This window comes from Ranitomeya imitator, chromosome 1, assembly GCF_032444005.1.
Source record: "Ranitomeya imitator isolate aRanImi1 chromosome 1, aRanImi1.pri, whole genome shotgun sequence".
NCBI classification, from domain to species: domain Eukaryota; kingdom Metazoa; phylum Chordata; class Amphibia; order Anura; family Dendrobatidae; genus Ranitomeya; species Ranitomeya imitator.
This window is the reverse complement of record NC_091282.1, coordinates 1029513699-1029534948: the sequence shown is the minus strand read 5'-3', so window position 1 is coordinate 1029534948 and position 21250 is coordinate 1029513699. Positions and strand designations below refer to the sequence as shown.

Here is a 21250-nt window from a genome sequence, read left to right as displayed (position 1 = left end):
AATGGGCATGGACTGTTAACTGCTTCACTTTCTAAGCCATGGACGGTATGTGTAAAGAGCTCCATGGAGTAACCTGTTGTGTCGCCTGCTGCATTCTTCTCTGTTCTTGTTTTTGCTGAAGAGGACAAGGAAGCGACTTGTCCCTGACCGTGAACATCCACTAACGACGCGCTGCTTTGACATTTACCAGTTTCATGAGAGGAGGCAAAAGAGCTAGAGGCTGAGTCAGCAAGATAAGCCAAAACTTGCTCTTGCTGCTTCGGCTTTAAAAGCGGTTTTCCTACTCCCAGAAAAGGGAGCGTTCGAGGCCTTGTGTAGCCAGACGACGAACCTGGCTCCACAGCTCCAGACTTAGGTGCAATATTTTTTTTCCCACGACCAGCTGATGCTCCACCACTACCACTACCCTCATTACCAGCTGACAATGAACGCCCCCGGCCACGACCTCTTCCACCAGACTTCCTCATTGTTTTAAAAACGTAACCAAACTAACGGTATTTGTTGCTGTCACACAACTTACACGGTGAGCTATAACTTCAGTATGATTTAGCTACCCCTTTACAGGTGAGTGAGACCACAACGAAAATCAGGCACAATGTTACACACTCTGTTGTTGGTGGCAACAAATGAGAGAGATGCCACACACGCAGGACTGTCACTGAAGCACAAATGTAAATATTAATCTCCCACTGATTTGATTTTTTTTTTTTTTTTCAGGGAGACTTTAGGAAAAAAAAATAATAGAATAAAATGATTTTTTCAGGGAGAATTTAGAAAACAAATAAAACAAAAAAAGGCTTTCTATGGCCCACTGAGTGAGAGATGACGCACACCGGAGTCAGGAGTGGCACACAAGCCCAGAGGCCAATATTTATCTCCCACTGATTGATGTAGTGATTTTTTCAGGTAGATTTTGGAACCCAAATCAAGCTAAAAAAATAATAGGCTTTCTATGGCCCACAATTGGAGAGAGAGAGAGAGATGGCACACCCAGGAGTCAAGACTGGCACACAAGCAGAAAGGGCAATATTAATCTCCCACTGATTTTATTTTTTTTTTTTTTTTCCCAGGGAGACTTTAGAAAAAAAAAATAATTTAGAACCCAAATCAACCAAAAACATAAATAGGCTTTCTATGGCCCACTATTTGTGAGAGAGATGGCACGCTCAGGACTGGCACACAAGCCCAGAGGCCAATATTAATCTCCCACTTTTTATTTTTTTTCAGGGAAAATTTATAAACCCAATAAAAAAAATAATAAATAGGCTTTCTATGGCCCACTATCTGAGAGAGAGTGATGGCACGCTTAGGACTGGCACACAAGCCCAAAGGCCAATATTAATCTCCCTTTTTTTTTCAGGGAGAATTTATAAAACCAAAAAAAAAAAAAATAAATAGGCTTTCTATGGCCCACTATTTGTGAGAGAGATGGCACGCTCAGGACTGGCACACAAGCCCAGAGGCCAATATTAATCTCCCACTTTTTTTTTTTGTTCCAGGGAAAATTTATAAACCCAATAAAAAAAATAATAAATAGGCTTTCTATGGCCCACTATCTGAGAGAGAGAGATGGCACGCTTAGGACTGGCACACAAGCCCAAAGGCCAATATTAATCTCCCTTTTTTTTTCAGGGAGAATTTATAAAACCAAAAAAAAAAATAAATAGGCTTTCTATGGCCCACTATTTGTGAGAGAGATGGCACGCTCAGGACTGGCACACAAGCCCAGAGGCCAATATTAATCTCCCACTTTTTTTTTTTTGTTCCAGGGAAAATTTATAAACCCAATAAAAAAAATAATAAATAGGCTTTCTATGGCCCACTATCTGAGAGAGAGAGATGGCACGCTTAGGACTGGCACACAAGCCCAAAGGCCAATATTAATCTCCCACTGATTGATTTATTGATTTTTTTCAGGTAGAATTTAGAACCCAAATAAAGCAAAAAAAAAAAAATAGGCATTCTATGGCCCACTGAGTGAGTGATGATGCACACAGGAGTCAGGAGTGGCACACAAGCCCTGAGGCCAATATTTTTCTCCCACTGATTGATGTAGTGATTTTTTCAGGTAGATTTTAGAACCCAAATCAAGCAAAAAAATAAATAGGCTTTCTATGGCCCACTGACTGAGAGATGGCACACACAGGGATGGCACTCTAGCAGAAATGTCAATCTTAATCTCCCACAAAAAAAAAAAAAAAAAACAGGGAGTGTCTAACAATTACTATCTCCCTGCAGTAATCTCAGCCAGGTATGGCAGGCAGCAATAAGGAGTGGACTGATGCACAAATTAAATAAAAAGTGTGGACAAACAAAAAAGATAGCTGTGCAGAAAGGAAGGAACAAGAGGATTTGTGCTTTGAAAAAAGCAGTTGGTTTGCATAGCGGCGTACACACAGCAATGCAGCTATCAGGGAGCCTTCTAGGGCAGCCCAATGAGCTACAGCGCTGAGGGGGAAAAAAAAAAAAAATGTAGCTTCCACTGTCCCTGCACACCGAAGGTGGTGTTGGGCAGTGGAAATCGCTACAGCACAAGCGGTTTGGTGGTTAATGGACCCTGCCTAACGCTATCCCTGCTTCTGACGAAGCGGCAGCAACCTCTCCCTAAGCTCAGATCAGCAGCAGTAACATGGCGGTCGGCGGGAACGCCCCTTTATAGCCCCTGTGACGCCGCAGACAGCAAGCCAATCACTGCAATGCCCTTCTCTAAGATGGTGGGGACCAGGACCTATGTCATCACGCTGCCCACACTCTGCGTTTACCTTCATTGGCTGAGAAATGGCGCTTTTCGCGTCATTGAAACGCGACTTTGGCGCGAAAGTCGCGTACCGCATGGCCGACCCCGCACAGGGGTCGGATCGGGTTTGATGAAACCCGACTTTGCCAAAAGTCGGCGACTTTTGAAAATGAACGACCCGTTTCGCTCAACCCTACTCACAGGTGCTTCACAGAAGTTCATAACGTAGAGCCATGGAAATAAAAAAAATCATAGTTTTCCCAAATAAATCTTTTTTAGCTCCATATTTTTCATTTTCAGAAGGGTAACAGGAGAAATTGCTCCATAGAATTTGTTGTGCAAATTCTCTTGAGTATGCTGATACCCCATATGTGAGGGAATGCTACACCTATTTTTTTTTACTTTTACAAGGGTATCAGGAGAAAATGACATCATTTTGGAAACTAGATCCCTTTGGGATCTTATCTAGATGTGTATTGACCACCTTGAACTCCCAGGTGCTTCACAGAAGATTATAACAATAAGCCGTGAAAATAAAAAAAATCACATTTTTCCCACAAAAATCTTTTTTTTTTTTTAGCTTCAAATGTTGTATTTTCACAAGGGCAAAAGGAGAAAAATTTCATAGATATCCCATATGTGGTCAAAAACTACTTTTGAGACACAGTGCAAAGCTCAGAAGGGAAGTAGTGCCATATTACAGTGCAGATTTTGCAGCACTTGTTTGAGGGCGCTATGTCACTTTGGTAGAGCTCCTGAGGTGCCAGAACAGCAGAACCCCACATACAGTTAGGTCCATATATATTTGGACAGATACATTTTTCTAAGTTTGGTTATAGACGTTACCACAATGAGTTTTAAACAAAACAATTCTGATGCAGTTGAAGTTCAGACTGTAGAAATACCCCATATGTGGATGTACAGTACTACTTTGCCATACGGAGAGACTCGGGAGGGACGGAGTGCTATTTGCCTACTGGATCGCAGATTTTCCTAGACTAGTTTGTGAATTCCATAAACAGAACCCCTAAGTGCTAGAAAAGCAGAATTACTCTGGACTCCTTCTGGCCTCTGTTCAGCGGTGTCCTTTTCAGAAGTGCACACAAAAACTGTGGCACTTTTTTATAATCCTAAAAAGGCGAACACCGCCGGATCACAGGTCCTGTGGCATCCACAGTACCTCCATCTGCCTCATTATAGGGAATTTTCAAACGGAGGTGCTGTCTGAATCATGTATTTCAGAGATTTACATGGAAACCCAGATGTAAGTACTCAACGCAGAGCGCAGGATAAATGTGCACTGAGCCTTACTGCGATCTTTGGGAGGCAGAATGAAAAAATCAACAGCATGTGATGAATTGGTTTTATTTATTTTTTACTCCGTTCCACATGCGGTATAAGTGATTAGGCGACTTTATTTTTTAGGCTGGTGCAATTACAGCGATACCAGATTTATATCGGGTTTTAATGTTTGGCTGCTGTCACACACTAAAAAACTCTTTTTACTTCGAAAACTAGTTTTGAGAGCCATAATTTTTTCATATTTCGACCAACAGAGTCATGTGAGAGCTTGTGTTTTGCGGGACGAGCTGACATTTTTGTTGGTACCATTTTTCAGGCTCATGACCTTTTTAGATCGCTTTTCTGATTATTGGGAGACAGAATGAACAAAAAACAGCAATTCAGGAATTGCTTTGTTTGTTGTTTTTTATATCATTCCTCGTGTGGTAAAAATGGTAAAGCAGCTTTATTCGGATACGTACGATTACAGCGATACCTCATTTATATATATATACTAGCTATTGAACCCGTTCTACGCCCGGGTGGCAAGCATTTATATTGGTATATGGTCTCCATCCTGGTATCTGCTGCTCCATCCTGTGTCCCCATCCTGTCATGTGCTGCTCCATCCTGTGTCCCCATCCTGTCATGTGCTGCTCCATCCTGCGTCCCCATCCTGTCATGTGCTGCTCCATCCTGCGTCCCCATCCTGTCATGTGCTGCACCCATCCTGCGCCCCCATTCTGTCATGTGCTGCTCCCATCCTGCGCCCCCATTCTGACATGTGCTGCTCCCATCCTGCGCCCCCATTCTGACATGTGCTGCACCCATCCTGCGCCCCCATCCTGTCATGTGCTGCTCCCATCCTGCACCCCCGTTCTGTCATGTGCTGCTTCCATCCTCACCCCCGTTCTGTCATGTGCTGCCATCCTGTGCCCCCGTTCTGTCATGTGCTGCTCCCATCCTGCACCCCCATTCTGTCATGTGCTTCTGCCATCCTGCACCCCTGTTCTGTTATGTGCTGCCCTATTATGTCATGTGCTGCCCTATTCTGTCATGTGCTGCTCCCATCCTGCGCCACCGTTCTTTAGTTTGCTGCTCCCATCCATATGCCCCATAGGCTGCTCCATAAAGGTTTCTGGCCCCCATAAGATGCTCCATAGTATATGCCCCGTACACTGCTCCATAAAGGTTGATGGCCCCCATAAGATGCTCCATAGTATATGCCCCGTACACTGCTCCATAAAGATTTATGGCCCCCATAATATGCTCCATATTATATGCCCCGTACACTGCTCCATAAAGGTTTATGGCCCCCATAAGATGCTCCATAGTATATGCCCCGTACACTGCTCCATAAAGGTTTATGGCCCCCATAAGATGCTCCATAGTATATGCCCCCGTACACTGCTCCATAAAGGTTTATGGCCCCCATAAGATGCTCCATAGTATATGCCCTATGCCCTCGTACACTGCTCCATTATGGTTGATGGCCCCATAAGATGCTCCATAGTGTATGCCCCGTACGCTGTTCCATAAAGGTTTATGGCCCCCATAAGATGCTCCATACTATATGCCCCGTACGCTGTTCCATAAAGGTTTATGGCCCCCATAAGATGCTCCATAGTATATGCCCCCGTACACTGCTCCATTATGTTTGATGGCCCCATAAGATGCTCCATAGTGTATGCCCCGTACGCTGTTCCATAAAGGTTTATGGCCCCCATAAGATGCTCTATACTTTATGCCCCGTACGCTGTTCCATAAAGGTTTATGGCCCCCATAAGATGCTCCATAGTTTATGCCCCCGTACACTGCTCCATTATGGTTGATGGCCCCATAAGATGTTCCAAAGTGTATGCCCCCGTACACTGCTCCATTATGGTTGATGGCCCCATAAGATGCTCCATGGTATATGCCCCCGTACACTGCTCCATTATGGTTGATGGCCCCCATAAGATGCTCCATAGTGTATGCCCCCGTACACTGCTCCATTATGGTTGATGGCCCCCATAAGATGCTCCATAGTGTATGCCCCTTATGCTGCTGCGATATATATATATATATATATAAAAAAAAAAACATACTCACCTATCGTCGCTGGGCGCCGAGTGCTGGGGGGCCTGAGCAGGCTGGGACACCGGCGCGCTGTGAGGGTCAGGTGCCGGTATCGCCGCTAGCTCAGGCCCCCGACACTTGCTATATTCACCTGTCTGTCCCGTTCCAGCGCTGCGTGCCGCTTTCTTCCGGCTCCTCTGACTGTGACTGTTCAGTCAGAGGGTGGCGCGCATTAAGCGCGTCATCGCGCCCTCTGAACTGTGAACGTCACAGGCAGAGGACCCGGAAGATGGAGCGGCATGCAGCGCTGGAACGGGACAGACAGGTGAATATAGCTCATACTCACCCTCCTGGCGCGTCCCTGCTGTCCATTGGAGATCGCGGTGTGCGTTCAGCGCTTACGCATACCGCGATCTCCTGGGAGCGTCACTCTGTGGGGTCCAGACTGCGCCAGCGCTTGCGCAGTCTATAAAGGCTTCGGACAGTGTGACGCTCCCAGCGTTATATTATAGATATTTTTTGGCGCTTTTATACAAAAACTATTTTATAGAAAACATAATTATTTTTGCATTGCTTTATTCTTAGAGCTATAACTTTTTTATTTTTCTGCTGACAGAGCTGTATGTTGACTTGTTTTTTTGCGGGACAAGATGACGTTTTCAGCGGTACCTTTTTATTTACATCCGTCTTTTTTATCGCGTTTTATTGTACTTTTTGTTTGGTGGTATGATAAAGCATTGTTTTTTGCTTTTTTTTTTTTTTTTTTTTTTTTTTTACAGTATTCCCTGAAGGGTTTAATTATGTGGGACAGTTTTAAAGAGCAGGTCGTTACGGATGTGGTGACACCAAATATGTGCACTTTTATTATTATTTTTTATTTACATAAATAAATGTATATATTGGAATAATATTTAGTAATTTTTTTTCTTTATTTGGGGATTAAAAAAAATCTATATTTTTACACTTTGTAATATCGCTGATCTGATACCCTGCACTGCAGAGCATCAGATCAGGATCTGACAGGCAAGGAAGAAGGCATGCCAGCGCCTGCTCTCATCAGGCTCACACAAGTCACCTTCGCTGCAGGACCCGGAAGGACCCCGCGGCCATCTTGGTGCCAGGGGTCTCCATGGAGACCATCAGGACAACACGATCACATCACGTTATCCTGATGGAAGCTCGCAAGGAGCCACCTCCCTGCGCAATGCTCCTCTGTCACGGTCACTGATGCCGCTGTCACTAAAGGGGTTAAATGCCCGCTATCAGTGCTAGCACCGAACATGGCCATTGCTGCGGGGTGTCAGCTGTATATGACAGCACCCGATCACCATGACGCTCTGCGTTAGGCCGCGTGATTGGTGTACTAGTACTGTTGTTTGCGGGAATTAATATCCCGCAGAGCAGTACTAGTACAGCACATATCGGGAAGGGGATAAGATGAAACAACTGAGATGCTATTGAAGTGTAGACTTTCGGGTTTTAATTAAAGGGGTTGAAAAAAAATCCTGTGAAAGGTTTAGGAATTGCAACCATATTTCAGGGGCTCAAAAGCAATTGGACAAATGAACTTTAATATAAATAAAATGTTAATGTTTTAACAATATAATGTTACTGGAAGCCATACATGCCCATGCCATCACACGGTCTCAACCATGATTTACAGAGGACGTATTATGCTTATGATCATGAGCTGTTCCAAGCCTTCTCCATACTTTCTAGTTCTAGTTATTATCAACAGGTTGATCTAAGTTTCATCTGTCCAAAAATGCTTTTCCTGAACTGGGCTATCTTCTTTAGATGTTTTTCAGCAAAGTCTAATCTTGCCTTTCTTTTTTTCATGCTGATTAATGTTTTTCACCTTGTGGTGAATCCTCTGTATGCGCTCTCATGAAGTCTTCTCTCTATGTAGAATTTGATACTGAAACACCTTCTTCCTGGAGAGTGTTCTTCATTTGGCTGGATGCTGTTATGGGGTGTTTCTTCACCATGGAAAGGATTATGTGATCATCCACCACTCTTGTGTTCCGTGGACATTCAGGCTTTTTTTGAGATCCCAAACTTACCAAAGCATCTTTTTTTTATTTTCAGCCTATTGAGCGCTCCTTTGACCTTATGTTGTGGGTTCACAGCAACAACTTCCAAATGCAAATGCCACACCTGGAATCAGATCTAGACTTTTTACCTGCTTAACTGATGGTCTAACAAGGGAATAGCCCATGCTGCCAGCCCATTGAAGAGCTTTTTAGATAATTGTCCAATTTAATGACGGCGGTCCCTTTTTAAAAAGCGGCAACTACATAATAACGAGTTGTAATTTCTAAACCCTTATTCCAATTAGGATGTGAATGCCCTCAAACTTAAGCTGAAAGTTTGCCCTTTAAGCCCATATTGATATTACTGTATCTTGAAAATGTTTTGGTAAACAGATAAAATGTTAAAACTTATCACTGTCAAAATATTTCTGGACCTAACTGTAAAAGACAGAGCTGCTGCCTCTTTTAGACTCCGCGATCTTGTGATCAAACATCTAATATATAATTGCCTAGAATACTACTTCCTGCAATTTGTGCCAACTTCCGTGGCTTCGTCCGGAGCTAATGTCCGGAGCTAATGTCCGGAGCTAATGTCTGGAGCTAATGTCCGGAGATAAGTGACGTCAACAGTGTCCAGTGTCTGATTGGTTGCCGCCTGCTGCGAGCGACCAATCAGAAACGTGCCGTACTGTGACACACTCCGCCCGCCATTTTGGTGTGATTTTTGAATTTTTACCTCACAGCAAGTTTCTACTGCGTGGAGGCGGGCCCAGTGACGTTGCTCTTCAAGCTCCTGCCGAATTTCGTCAAAAAAATGATAATACCATTTACCAAAACTATATATATTTAGTTGTGAAGTGGTTCAGTGACATTTTCACACCAATTTTGAACTTTTGTTTGGTGTTTTCTCCATATAATGCCTATTATTTTTGTTCTTTCTTACTATTATTTATTAATTGTATTATTCTTACATTTGAATAAATAAAGTATATATGGATTCTAGACTCCCGATTCTTTAGAATCGGGCTGCCATCTAGTCAGAGATAACTAGATCCAGTACAACCCTATTTGTGACAACTGTCACATCATCAAGACTGCCTTTTCTGATGTTTAGAGCACAAAACAAGAAGAAAAAAAGTAAAAAATTATACAAGTGTTGATAACAAAAATTTAAATATAAAAACATATTATTGAAAAAATGTCTAATTACATCCCATTTACCGTACTTTCCTGAACCCTAAAGGCCCAGTGATTCATCTGCAATTACTCTAACTGGGTCATATTCTATGTGAAAATAAATGTTAGTCACTATAGGACACAAATATAAATTGTAGTTTAAAAATTCTCTATGCAACTAGAAAAAAAATATTAGGAGTTCAATTAGAAATAATTGAAAATAAAGCGCTGTCATTCATGGCGAAAAAAAACAGATAAAAACAAAACAAGCAAGAATGATTTAATAGCGTGAAAAAAGAGAAGGTTATTCCTACCTTAAGTACAAGAAAGATATCTCATAGGGGTTAAATTATTTTGAACATCTTCTAGCGGAAAAACCAAAGCCTACATTTTAAGGGTATATTCACATTTAGTAAATGCACTTGGGAAAAATCTATTCAATGGAGCTATCCCATGTGTTGATTTTGTAGGCTTTTCTTTTTTGGCACCAAAATCAGTGTAAAAAAAAAAAACTGTGTGAACATGGGACATGTGCTGCGTCCAAAGTGCTGCCAATTACTGAACAGACCCTAGGGGGTTTCATTGGGTTTCTCCAAGGTATATGCAGTACTATATTTCTTTTCACATACAACAGCATTTCCAATTCAGCCTTCCACGCAGGTCTGAACAAAGCCTAATGTCCAGTAGTATCTGTTGCATTGAAGTTCGTGCACTTTATCCAGTGTCAGGTTGAGAAACATTGTAGTTCTCTAGTGTGACAGTACCTTATTAACACATGCTTATTTAGTATGCAGAACACAACACCTCTTGCAGAGGTAGCCTTTCCAGTGCAGGCGCCAAGCAAAATATCCTCTTTCCTTACATATGCCCTTGTGCCTTTTATTGAGTTCCATAACGGACGGCTTGTCCATGTTCTTGTGAAGTGCTTGTAGAGATTAGATGTGTCGGTAACAAGGGCGCCTCGCTAAATATGAGCACTAGACACATAGTGAGATGAATGAACTCCAGACCAATGTATTTGGGGCGGGCGCTGGGACCCACTATCTGCCTGCACTTGCCGATACTACCTGGGTGATGTATTTACTATTGATCATGTACTGCATGTTATATTGATTACATTCTACTATACATCCAGCTCATGTTTGGTTAAGCTGGGATGCCGTATATATATATATATTTATGTTCTATGATATCTCCCCATGCTGTACTTTACAATTGTTGCCATGTACTTTCGCCCGGGTATACCTTTCATGAATATATTTTATACATTGTATATTCTTTAATGGCATTTTGTGGTTTTCCCAGTACCCTTGCGTTTTATTCTGTCTGGTGACCTCCTGTAGCTGTCACCACCTTCATGCCCTGCGCAATAAAGCATTTTTATAGACATTGGCTATCTTTTGGAGTTTGTTCTCCCCCCCCCCCCCCCCCCTTTCTTGTTATGCGCTTTCCGATAGCTAGTCTAATGTTTTTTTTTTTTTTATATCCATGGCTGGAAAATTTTTTGGACAATAATTTACTATTTTATTTCTCTATACCTTTACATTTTGTCCTAAACCATGTTGCCGTATGTTGCCTTCTTAGTCATTTATCAATGTATTTGGGACCCTGAGAAGGTTACTGTTTTTTGATGCTTCATTGCCCTTAGCGCCATAATAAGTAATAGTAATTATAATAAAAAAGACTTCATTAACTAGAGCAGAGGTGTCAAACTGCATTCCTCGAGGGCCGCGAACAGGTCATGTTTTCAGGATTTCCTTGTATTGCACAAGGTGCTGGAATCATTCTGTGCAGGTGATTAAATTATCACCTGTGCAATACAAGGAAATCCTGAAAACATGACCTGTTTGCGGCCCTCGAGGAATGCAGTTTGACACCTCTGAACTAGAGTCTAAAAAAGTCTAGCGGTCACATCAGTAGTCCATGATTGTGAGTCCAAAGTCCTGCACATCTCCTCCCACCTGCCCAGCATCCCAGGCGCCTTTCTGATTAGCAGACCCCCATGTGATGTCATGTGTATGTCACTCTTCAACGATGCTGTCACACCGGGAGTACTAATCAGAAGAGACACAGAGGATCCCTGGAGATTCCAGGTGCCGGGAAAGGTCAGAGGCCCAGCGCCTGCGCACTGCAGTACTTTGCTCCTCCCTCAACAGGGCGGATAAGTACGCCTGCGCAGGAGCGCGATGCTGGGGAGCCATGAAGCAAGCAGGAAGGCGGCGATCATAAGATGATGGGAGGGGCCGGACGCGGACCTGCGACACCCAACGTACTGGACCGCCCCCGGGTGAGTATAATAAAACTTACTTTTCTTATCTTGCAGCTCGGATCAGGGGCTTATATACAGCATTATAGAATGCTGTAGATAAGACCTGAAAGGCGGTGGCCGTATCTTAAATCGGCCAAACCTGGTGACAAGTTCCCTTTAAGGGCATAAAAATTAAAAGTTTGAAAATTGCGAAATTTTCATAAATATATGCAAATCATGAAATGCGTTATGTCATGAAAAAACAATCTCAAAATCAGTGGGATCCGTTGAAGCGTTCCAGAATTATTACCACATAAAGTGACACTGGTCAGATTTAATAAATTTGGCCTGGTCACTAAGGTCAACGTTAGCTCTGTCAGTAAGGGAATATTAATAATTGGGAAAATATAAACATTCCCATCAGATTGTTTTTCTTCTGTACTAATATGGTGGTACTATGCAAGGCATAAATGCCGGACTTTACTGCAGAGTCATGTGTTATCCGCCACCGATGTGTTAGTGGGGCCTTGTAGCCAGTGTCTTTACATAGTAAAATGCTCCTGATAAAATGCCCCTTGTGTATGAATTATTCAGCAGAATCTTCAGTGTATTGTGAGGTTACCTGAGGACACATTAGCCTGTCAAAGAAGATGCAGTCCGAGATTTTTTTTTTTCTGAAGATGACAACCAGTATTATCCTTTGCCTGTAAAATGGATGTTTATGCCGCCTGTCCCACATGAAATACATAATTTCTTTCCAGTTTTTGCTAAGTTCATTGGCCAAGTAAGGTCAGCTTTATTCTATTCATGAGGCTCTGGGCCCCGTATGTTCATGCTGTCTGTTCATCACTACATACATTTAGTGACTAGAGTGCTGGGTTTCTAGAATAAGGTATCGTCTGAGTTGAACATTTTGATGATAACCCAATATTGATGATGTCATCGGTTGCACCAACATGCTTTCATTGGTTTTATTAGCTTTCATAAATTAGGTAGGAATATGTCAGGAAAATAAACCCTTTACCCCACAACAAACTGCATATATACAGTGGGGCAAAAAAGTATTTAGTCAGTCAGCAATAGTGCAAGTTCCACCACTTAAAAAGATGAGAGGCGTCTGTAATTTACATCATAGGTAGACCTCAACTATGGGAGACAAACTGAGAAAAAAAATCCAGAAAATCACATTTTCTGTTTTTTTAACATTTTATTTGCATATTATGGTGGAAAATAAGTATTTGGTCAGAAACAAAATTTTATCTCAATACTTTGTAATACGTGTATCCTTTGTTGGCAATGACAGAGGTCAAACGTTTTCTGTAAGTCTTCACAAGGTTGCCACACACTGTTGTTGGTATGTTGGCCCATTCCTCCATGCAGATCTCCTCTAGAGCAGTGATGTTTTTGGCTTTTCGCTTGGCAACACGGACTTTCAACTCCCTCCAAAGGTTTTCTATAGGGTTGAGATCTGGAGACTGGCTAGGCCACTCCAGGACCTTGAAATGCTTCTTGCGAAGCCACTCCTTCGTTGCCCTGGTGGTGTGCTTTGCATCATTGTCATGTTGAAAGACCCAGCCAGGTTTCATCTTCAATGCCCTTGCTGATGGAAGGAGGTTTGCACTCAAAATCTCACGATACATGGCCCCATTCATTCTTTCATGTACCCGGATCAGTCGTCCTGGCCCCTTTGCAGAGAAACAGCCCCAAAGCATGATGTTTCCACCACCATGCTTTACAGTAGGTATGGTGTTTGATGGATGCAACTCAGTATTCTTTTTCCTCCAAAACTCCTCTGGATCATCCAAATGCTCTCTAGCAAACTTCAGACGGGCCCGGACATGTACTGGCTTAAGCAGTGGGACACGTCTGGCACTGCAGGATCTGAGTCCATGGTGGCGTAGTGTGTTACTTATGGTAGGCCTTGTTACATTGGTCCCAGCTCTCTGCAGTTCATTCACTAGGTCCCCCCGCGTGGTTCTGGGATTTTTGCTCACCGTTCTTGTGATCATTCTGACCCCACGGGGTGGGATTTTGCGTGGAGCCCCAGATCTAGGGAGATTATCAGTGGTCTTGTATGTCTTCCATTTTCTAATTATTGCTCCCACTGTTGATTTCTTCACTCCAAGCTGGTTGGCTATTGCAGATTCAGTCTTCCCAGCCTGGTGCAGGGCTACAATTTTGTTTCTGGTGTCCTTTGACAGCTCTTTGGTCTTCACCATAGTGGAGTTTGGAGTCAGACTGTTTGAGGGTGTGCACAGGTGTCTTTTTATACTGATAACAAGTTTAAACAGGTGCCATTACTACAGGTAATGAGTGGAGGAAAGAGGAGACTCTTAAAGAAGAAGTTACAGGTCTGTGAGAGCCAGAAATCTTGATTGTTTGTTTCTAACCAAATACTTATTTTCCAGCATAATATGCAAAAAAAATGTTAAAAAAACAGACAATGTGATTTTCTGGATTTTTTTTTCTCAGTTTGTCTCCCATAGTTGAGGTCTACCTATGATGTAAATTACAGACGCCTCTCATCTTTTTAAGTGGTGGAACTTGCACTATTGCTGACTGACTAAATACTTTTTTGCCCCACTGTAAGAGCATAGGTGTCAATGGATTTACATCTTCTATCTGTTGCTGCATTCCCAAGAAATATGTGTTTTAATACTTATGTAAATGAGGACTAAGGAATGAGCACTTGTCAAGCCTCTGCCTCCTCAGGTTGTTTTTCCGCCTAACACCAGGTTATTTAGCCTTATTAATATCTCGGTGCATGTGTCTTCAGGCACCAGGCAAGGAAATCGGTCAGTGAGCAATCAAGCTAAAGAGGCTAGAGCTGTGTGGGGAACAACCCTAGAAGGCAGAGGCTCGGGAACTGCACGGTCAGACCCAGAGCACTTAACATCTCGTTTGCATATGAAGTAAACTGCTAATTATAGAAGAATGCAACATCAGATTGAAATATAAAACCATACTGTAAAACCTCCATGTCCATATACACAGTTTGGGGAGGGGGCTGATCTTATTGACAGTTTCCCTTTAAGCGGGTTGACCGATAGGATTCAGATTGGTCGGGTTGTAACACCCAGACGTATTGCTCAGTTAGTGCCGGATGTCGTGTCCATCAGAAGCTCACAATGTACAGAGCCGGAACACCACAGTTCCATCGTAAGCATTTTCAGTTCCCATTGAAGTGAATGTGATCTGAACTGCAGTACCCGAGAATGGCCACAACATAGTGTATGGAGCTGTGGTGTTTGGAGGGACCACCTGACCATCTGATGGGTAGGATCGCATCCAACAGAAGGTGTCAGGGACTGCTGTGACGAGTGTACATCTGTTCTAATGTGTGTGGCTGCCTCTGTCGCCTGCAGTAATAAAGGACCTGCATGACCACTTCTTCTTATCCCTCTATTCTGTGTATTCTTTTGACAATATTTGTGGGAACAGCTAATAATCTAGTTTGGATTTTAATCAATAATTGCAACTTAAATATTTTCTGTATTTGTATTTATTGTACACTGATATGGGGCATGTGAAGTATAGTAGTGGATTTGTGATGGAACACATCGACGGCCCCATCTAGGAAGGGCCCAGCGTTGCAAAAACTTATTTTAATAATTACCATTGTATGAATCCTTCTTCAATAGAAAAATGTTATAATAATTTTATTTATATAACAGTAACATTTTCGGCAGCGCTTTACAAATAAGTGCGAACATATAGAGACAATAAATACAATACAAAGTAACACAGAGTTCAGCAGTTACAGGAGGTGTAAGGGTCCTGCTTACAATATATAAGGAGATAGGGGGGAGACAATAGGTAAAAGTGCTGGTCATGTACGGTCCAGCCATCATTATAATAAGGGTTTGCAGGATCTGTCATCAGTCAGTGTCTGTTTAAGTGCAGTTACCGTATGCTATTGGGTGCATGGCGGACGTGGAGACAGATGAGTAGGACGGAGCAGATTCTAATTAACATTAGAAGGAGGGAACATTTTTAGTTCTTGATAGTGACCTTGTAAGTTAATGTACAGTCCATTAGAGAGCCTTGAATAGATTTTTGGATATTCACTAAACTAGAAGCGCCTATTGTAGACATCTCAAAGGGTTTCTCCGTTGTTAGTATAAAGTTGGGTTCTTTTTGGCTGGGTGACATGCTTTTGTCACAGTGCTTAAAAGATACTGGTTTTACTTGCAGAGATCCAGTTGGTATAGCAAGTTTTACTGGTAATGCTATAGTGGAGAAAGAAAGAACTGTCTCTCTGTGTCACATATAGGTTGGTGTCTAGCCCTTTAAAAAGAAAAATATATGCAAGAAAACAGCAGTAATATCCAAAAGCTGTATCTCATGCATCTGATCCAACTAGCCAGAACCCTATTCTGTACTCAGCAAAATCTCCATTGTATGCCAATTGTCCCTTGCCTGGTATGACTGTTCCTAGCTATGACCTAAGGCTCCTTTAGTAGAATTGCACTTTGATTTGCAGGGTGACTTTATATTGGGGGCACTAGTTTACCTCCTTCTGGAAGGCAGCTGATTTGCCTACTTTTCCACAGGGAGCGTTGCCTCTAGGCATCCTCACCAATTACTGTGCCATAAAGGAGCCGAGCTGCAGTACATAGGCCAGAAGTCCTGGACATGTACATATATTTATTGCATAAAACGGACATTTTTAGACACATTGGTTTGTTTCTGAAAACATGAATGTATAACACGACTCTAATTTTATTCTTACCCGCCAACAAACTTCCTATAATGAACTTTCTTGATTTTTCTTTCTAATTTAATCTGAAAGTTCCGGAAGAAGAAGTCGGAAAGCCTTTCCAATGCCCCATCTGTGGACTAGTAATAAAGCGGAAAAGTTATTGGAAAAGACACATGGTGATTCACACGGGGTTAAAAAGCCATCAGTGTCCACTATGTCCATTTCGTTGTGCCCGCAAGGACAATCTGAAATCACACATGAAGGTAAGGTTCTGTTTGATAACTAAAGCGGCTTTGTGCTGGCAATACAAAATGACTTTGATATGAAATTGCAAGTGTGCCATGATTGCCTTGCTACTGTAAAAAGGTGTTTGTTTGTTTTTTTTTCGTATGTGTATCCTTCCTTGTTATTGCAAGTAGACACTTCACATTGTTAAAATGGTTTCTTGCCGGCTTGACTGCACTGACATCAGGCTTTGTTTTTTTACCAGTTTTCTTCAAGCTTCCTTTAACTTTCAGTGCGCTTTTCAAATTTACCGTATGTACTAATTAAGACTTACTGAGAAATGTAGTCTATAGGAAAGACGCCAACTGTGAGCTATATTAATGTATGTATGTATGTATGTATATGTGTGTGTGTGTATATAAATATATATATATAAATAATTTATACACACACACACACACACACACACACACACATGTATATGTACAGGTCCTTCTCAAAAAATTAGCATATAGTGTTAAATTTCATTATTTACCATAATGTAATGATTACAATTAAACTTTCATATATTATAGATTCATTATCCACCAACTGAAATTTGTCAGGTCTTTTATTGTTTTAATACTGATGATCTTGGCATACAACTCCTGATAACCCAAAAAACCTGTCTCAATAAATTAGCATATTTCACCCATCCAATCAAATAAAAGTGTTTTTTAATAACAAACAAAAAAACCATCAAATAATAATGTTCAGTTATGCACTCAATACTTGGTCGGGAATCCTTTGGCAGAAATGACTGCTTCAATGCGGCGTGGCATGGAGGCAATCAGCCTGTGACACTGCTGAGATGTTATGGAGGCCCAGGATGCTTCAATAGCGGCCTTAAGCTCATCCAGAGTGTTGGGTCTTGCGTCTCTCAACTTTCTCTTCACAATATCCCACAGATTCTCTATGGGGTTCAGGTCAGGAGAGTTGGCAGGCCAATTGAGCACAGTAATACCATGGTCAGTAAACCATTTACCAGTGGTTTTGGCACTGTGAGCAGGTGCCAGGTCGTGCTGAAAAATGAAATCTTCATCTCCATAAACATTTCAGCCGATGGAAGCATGAAGTGCTCCAAAATCTCCTGATAGCTAGCTGCATTGACCCTGCCCTTGATGAAACACAGTGGACCAACACCAGCAGCTGACATGGCACCCCACACCATCACTGACTGTGGGTACTTGACACTGGACTTCAGGCATTTTGGCATTTCCTTCTCCCCAGTCTTCCTCCAGACTCTGGCACCTTGATTTCCGAATGACATGCAAAATTTGCTTTCATCAGAAAAAAGTACTTGGGACCACTTAGCAACAGTCCAGTGCTGCTTCTCTGTAGCCCAGGTCAGGCGCCTCTGCCGCTGTTTATGGTTCAAAAGTGGCTTTACCTGGGGAATGCGGCACCTGTAGCCCATTTCCTGCACACGCCTGTGCACGGTGGCTCTGGATGTTTCCACACCAGACTCAGTCCACTGCTTCCTCAGGTTCCCCAAGGTCTGGAATCGGTCCTTCTCCACAATCTTCCTCAGGGTCCGGTCTCCTCTTCTCGTTGTACAGCGTTTTCTGCCACATTGTTTCCTTCCAACAGACTTACCATTGAGGTGCCTTGATACAGCACTCTGGGAACAGCCTATTTGTTGAGAAATTTCTTTCTGGGTCTTACCCTCTTGCTTGAGGGTGTCAATGATGGCCTTCTTGACATCTGTCAGGTCGCTAGTCTTACCCATGATGGGGGTTTTGAGTAATGAACCAGGCAGGGAGTTTATAAAAGCCTCAGGTATCTTTTGCATGTGTTTAGAGTTAATTAGTTGATTCAGAAGATTAGGGTAATAGGTCGTTTAGAGAACCTTTTCTTGATATGCTAATTTATTGAGACAGGTTTTTTGGGTTATCAGGAGTTGTATGCCAAAATCATCAGGAATAAAACAATAAAAGACCTGACAAATTTCAGTTGGTGGATAATGAATCTATAATATATGAAAGTTTCATTGTAATCATTACATTATGGTAAATAATGAAATTTAACACTATATGCTAATTTTTTGAGAAGGACCTGTATACTATAAAGTTGTTTGATTGTCTTGCAACATAACACGGTATGATATTCATATGGTATTCATAAACAGACGGTGTCAAGTTCAATTGCTACAAGCGTCACCCAACACCAAATGCCAGAATCCAGATATCTGGAACATATTGGTGCTTATTTTGTGGTAATCAGTCCTAGACAGGCAGAGTGGAGTAGATATAGGGTTGTGGAATGATTTCGAGCCATAGCCATCAAGAGCTAACATCTGAGGACAGCTTTATGTTTTTGAGGACAGCTTTACATTTTCAAGTACAGTTGACAAACCAATATCTGTGAGCTCGTCAGTTGCGCCAAAATGGTTTCATTTGCTTTCAGGTAAGGGTTGAGTGTGTCTGTGTTGGTTTGCAAGCAGCAGGTGAGGAGGCTCTGTATATGCCTGTTTGTGTGAAATTGTAATTTGTAAGTTGGCAAATAAAGGACATCTTAAGTTGCACTTTCTTGGGTCACTGCCTCATTACTGCACAGACGTGAAAGCCGCTGCCTTACATATGGTGGAGAAAGTGGGGAGTGTGAACCAAGGCATACCCCAAAGAAAGCTGCATGTCCATGATTAAACCTGCAACGTTACAAGTCAGATCCATGGACAAGATGGAGGAACTACTGAAGCAGTTGGTCCTAACCAATGCGCAGCAGCAGAAGTTGAAGCAGCAACAACAGCAGCAGCAGACTACAATCTGATTCTGCAACAGATTGCAGCCCTGCAAGAGGTGGCCCCACCGCCGACCCTGTTCCGTCTCGAGGCCCAGGACAAGGTCAGGATGACACTGAGGAAGATGAATGTGGAGGATGACGTGGAAGCTTTTCTCACTGTGTTCGAAATAACAGCGGAACGGCAGAGTTATCTTCCATTGAGCTGAAGTGGTGGCCCCGTTCCTGATGGGAGATGCTCAGAATTCCTATTTTGACCTGACTCAGGAGGGCACCCAGAGCTATAGGAAACCCAAGGGTGAGCTCTTTGCCCAGATGGGAGTTAATACTTATGTATAGGCATAGAGAGTATTCCAGTGGACCTTTGTGGAGGCTCAACCCTCTAGGTCTCAGGCATTTGATTTGTTGCATTTAGTGAAAAAAATGGCTTCAATCTGAGATCTTGAGCCCAGTCCAGATGGTAGATCAGGTAGTAGTTGACCGGTTGGTGCGAATTCTGCCAGTGGCCACACAGCGCCAGGTGGGGAAGGAGACCCGTGTAACGTAGATCAGCTGGTTAGCCTGATCGAGCGATATATGTCCACTCAGGACTTGGTATGGGACTCTGCTCCTCTTTGGGTATCGTGCTAGCTTCTTCTAGCCCAGGAGCCTGGAAAAGGGACATGACCCTCTGCTGGGGTCAGTCAGAAAGAGCCCATAATGAGGGAGTTCCCTGGAATGAGGGTGGCAGGATACCAGATTCCCTTAAACCGGTATCGTGGACTAGCTGTGCCGCCAAGCACCAGGACTTGTGGCTGTTAACTGGCCCCTGACTGCTGAACCCATGGACTGTGGGTTTACTTGCTGGTTATTGATGTATGCCCAGACAGTCTACACCACCGACGCCTTCGCCCCAGCTGGTGAACTCCATCTGTTCCAAGTGGTATCAATGGACACCGGTTGGAGGCTTTCTTTGACTTAGCCTAGTTCCGAGGTGTCAAACTGCATTCCTCGAGGGCCGCAAACCGTGCATGTCTTCAAGATTTCCTTAGCATTGCACAAGGTGCTCGAATCATTCTCTGTGCAGGTGATTAAATTATCACCTGTGCAATACAAAGAAATCCGGAAAACATGACCTGTTTGCGGCCCTTGAGGAATGCAGTTTGACACCCCTGGCCTAGTTACACTTGTCCTTGGGTAATTGATCTTTTTGTTAGAACCTACTAGGGGGATAGTCGGGGTCATTTTTATACACGCTGAACTTTGGGATTATCAGACAGCAGAGGTTACTTTTTCCACCCTGTGGAGTAGTAAAGACCCTTCCTTATGGGACTGTTTTGGGAAGAGACTTGCCCCATGTTCTGGTTCCTGTGAGAGAGTAAAATTAACAGTTCCAGAGTAAAGGTCTGTCAGGGCGCAGGACCCGAAGATCCCGAGGCAGGGATACCTGTCTTAGGGGTTACCCTCATAGGGAAAGAGTGTAAACCCGATAGGTTTCCCCTAGAGGTGTTGGCAGGAGATGTTGAGGAGACCACATCATTCCCAGATCTGAAAATATCTCTGGGAACTTCTGGGACAGCTCTGCTCCAGGATTCCACTCTGACCTGGGGACACAAAAGGGTAGTAGAGATAAATAGGGTGGCTCAGCAACCTGGAGCAGAGGCTGCTTTTCTGCTTATGGCGGCCAATCAGGTGTTGCTATATCGGTTTGACAAAATCTGGGATGAAGTAGTGGAACAGCTGGTAGTCACCTAGGGGTTAAAATGATGCAAGATCATATTTTACAACTGTTCTTTTTATCCAGGATTCATGCCAAGGTTCAGAGGTTCTGTCAGTCATACCCAGAGTGTCAGCTGACCAAACTCACCGTAAGTTTCCTTAGTCCATTAGTTCCTCTGCCTATTATAGAGGTACCTTTTCAGTGTATTGCTATTGATCTGGTAGGGCCCATTTTAAAGTCAGTCCATGGCCACTATCACATATTAGTGGTAGTAGACTATGCTACTCTTTACCTGGAGACAATTCCATTTTGT

General features: G+C 42.9%; 1 protein-coding gene across 2 annotated transcripts in view; it reads left to right on the top strand.

The window, feature by feature from the left end:
* The window catches only part of ZNF827 (zinc finger protein 827), a 291725-nt gene that overhangs the window by 118022 nt on the left and 152453 nt on the right, over positions 1–21250 (top strand). For both annotated transcript variants that reach the window (XM_069744030.1, XM_069744029.1), the window contains exon 3: positions 16326–16498. In XM_069744030.1, coding sequence (XP_069600131.1) covers positions 16326–16498 — 173 coding nt within the window. The remainder of the gene's footprint in view (positions 1–16325; positions 16499–21250) is intronic.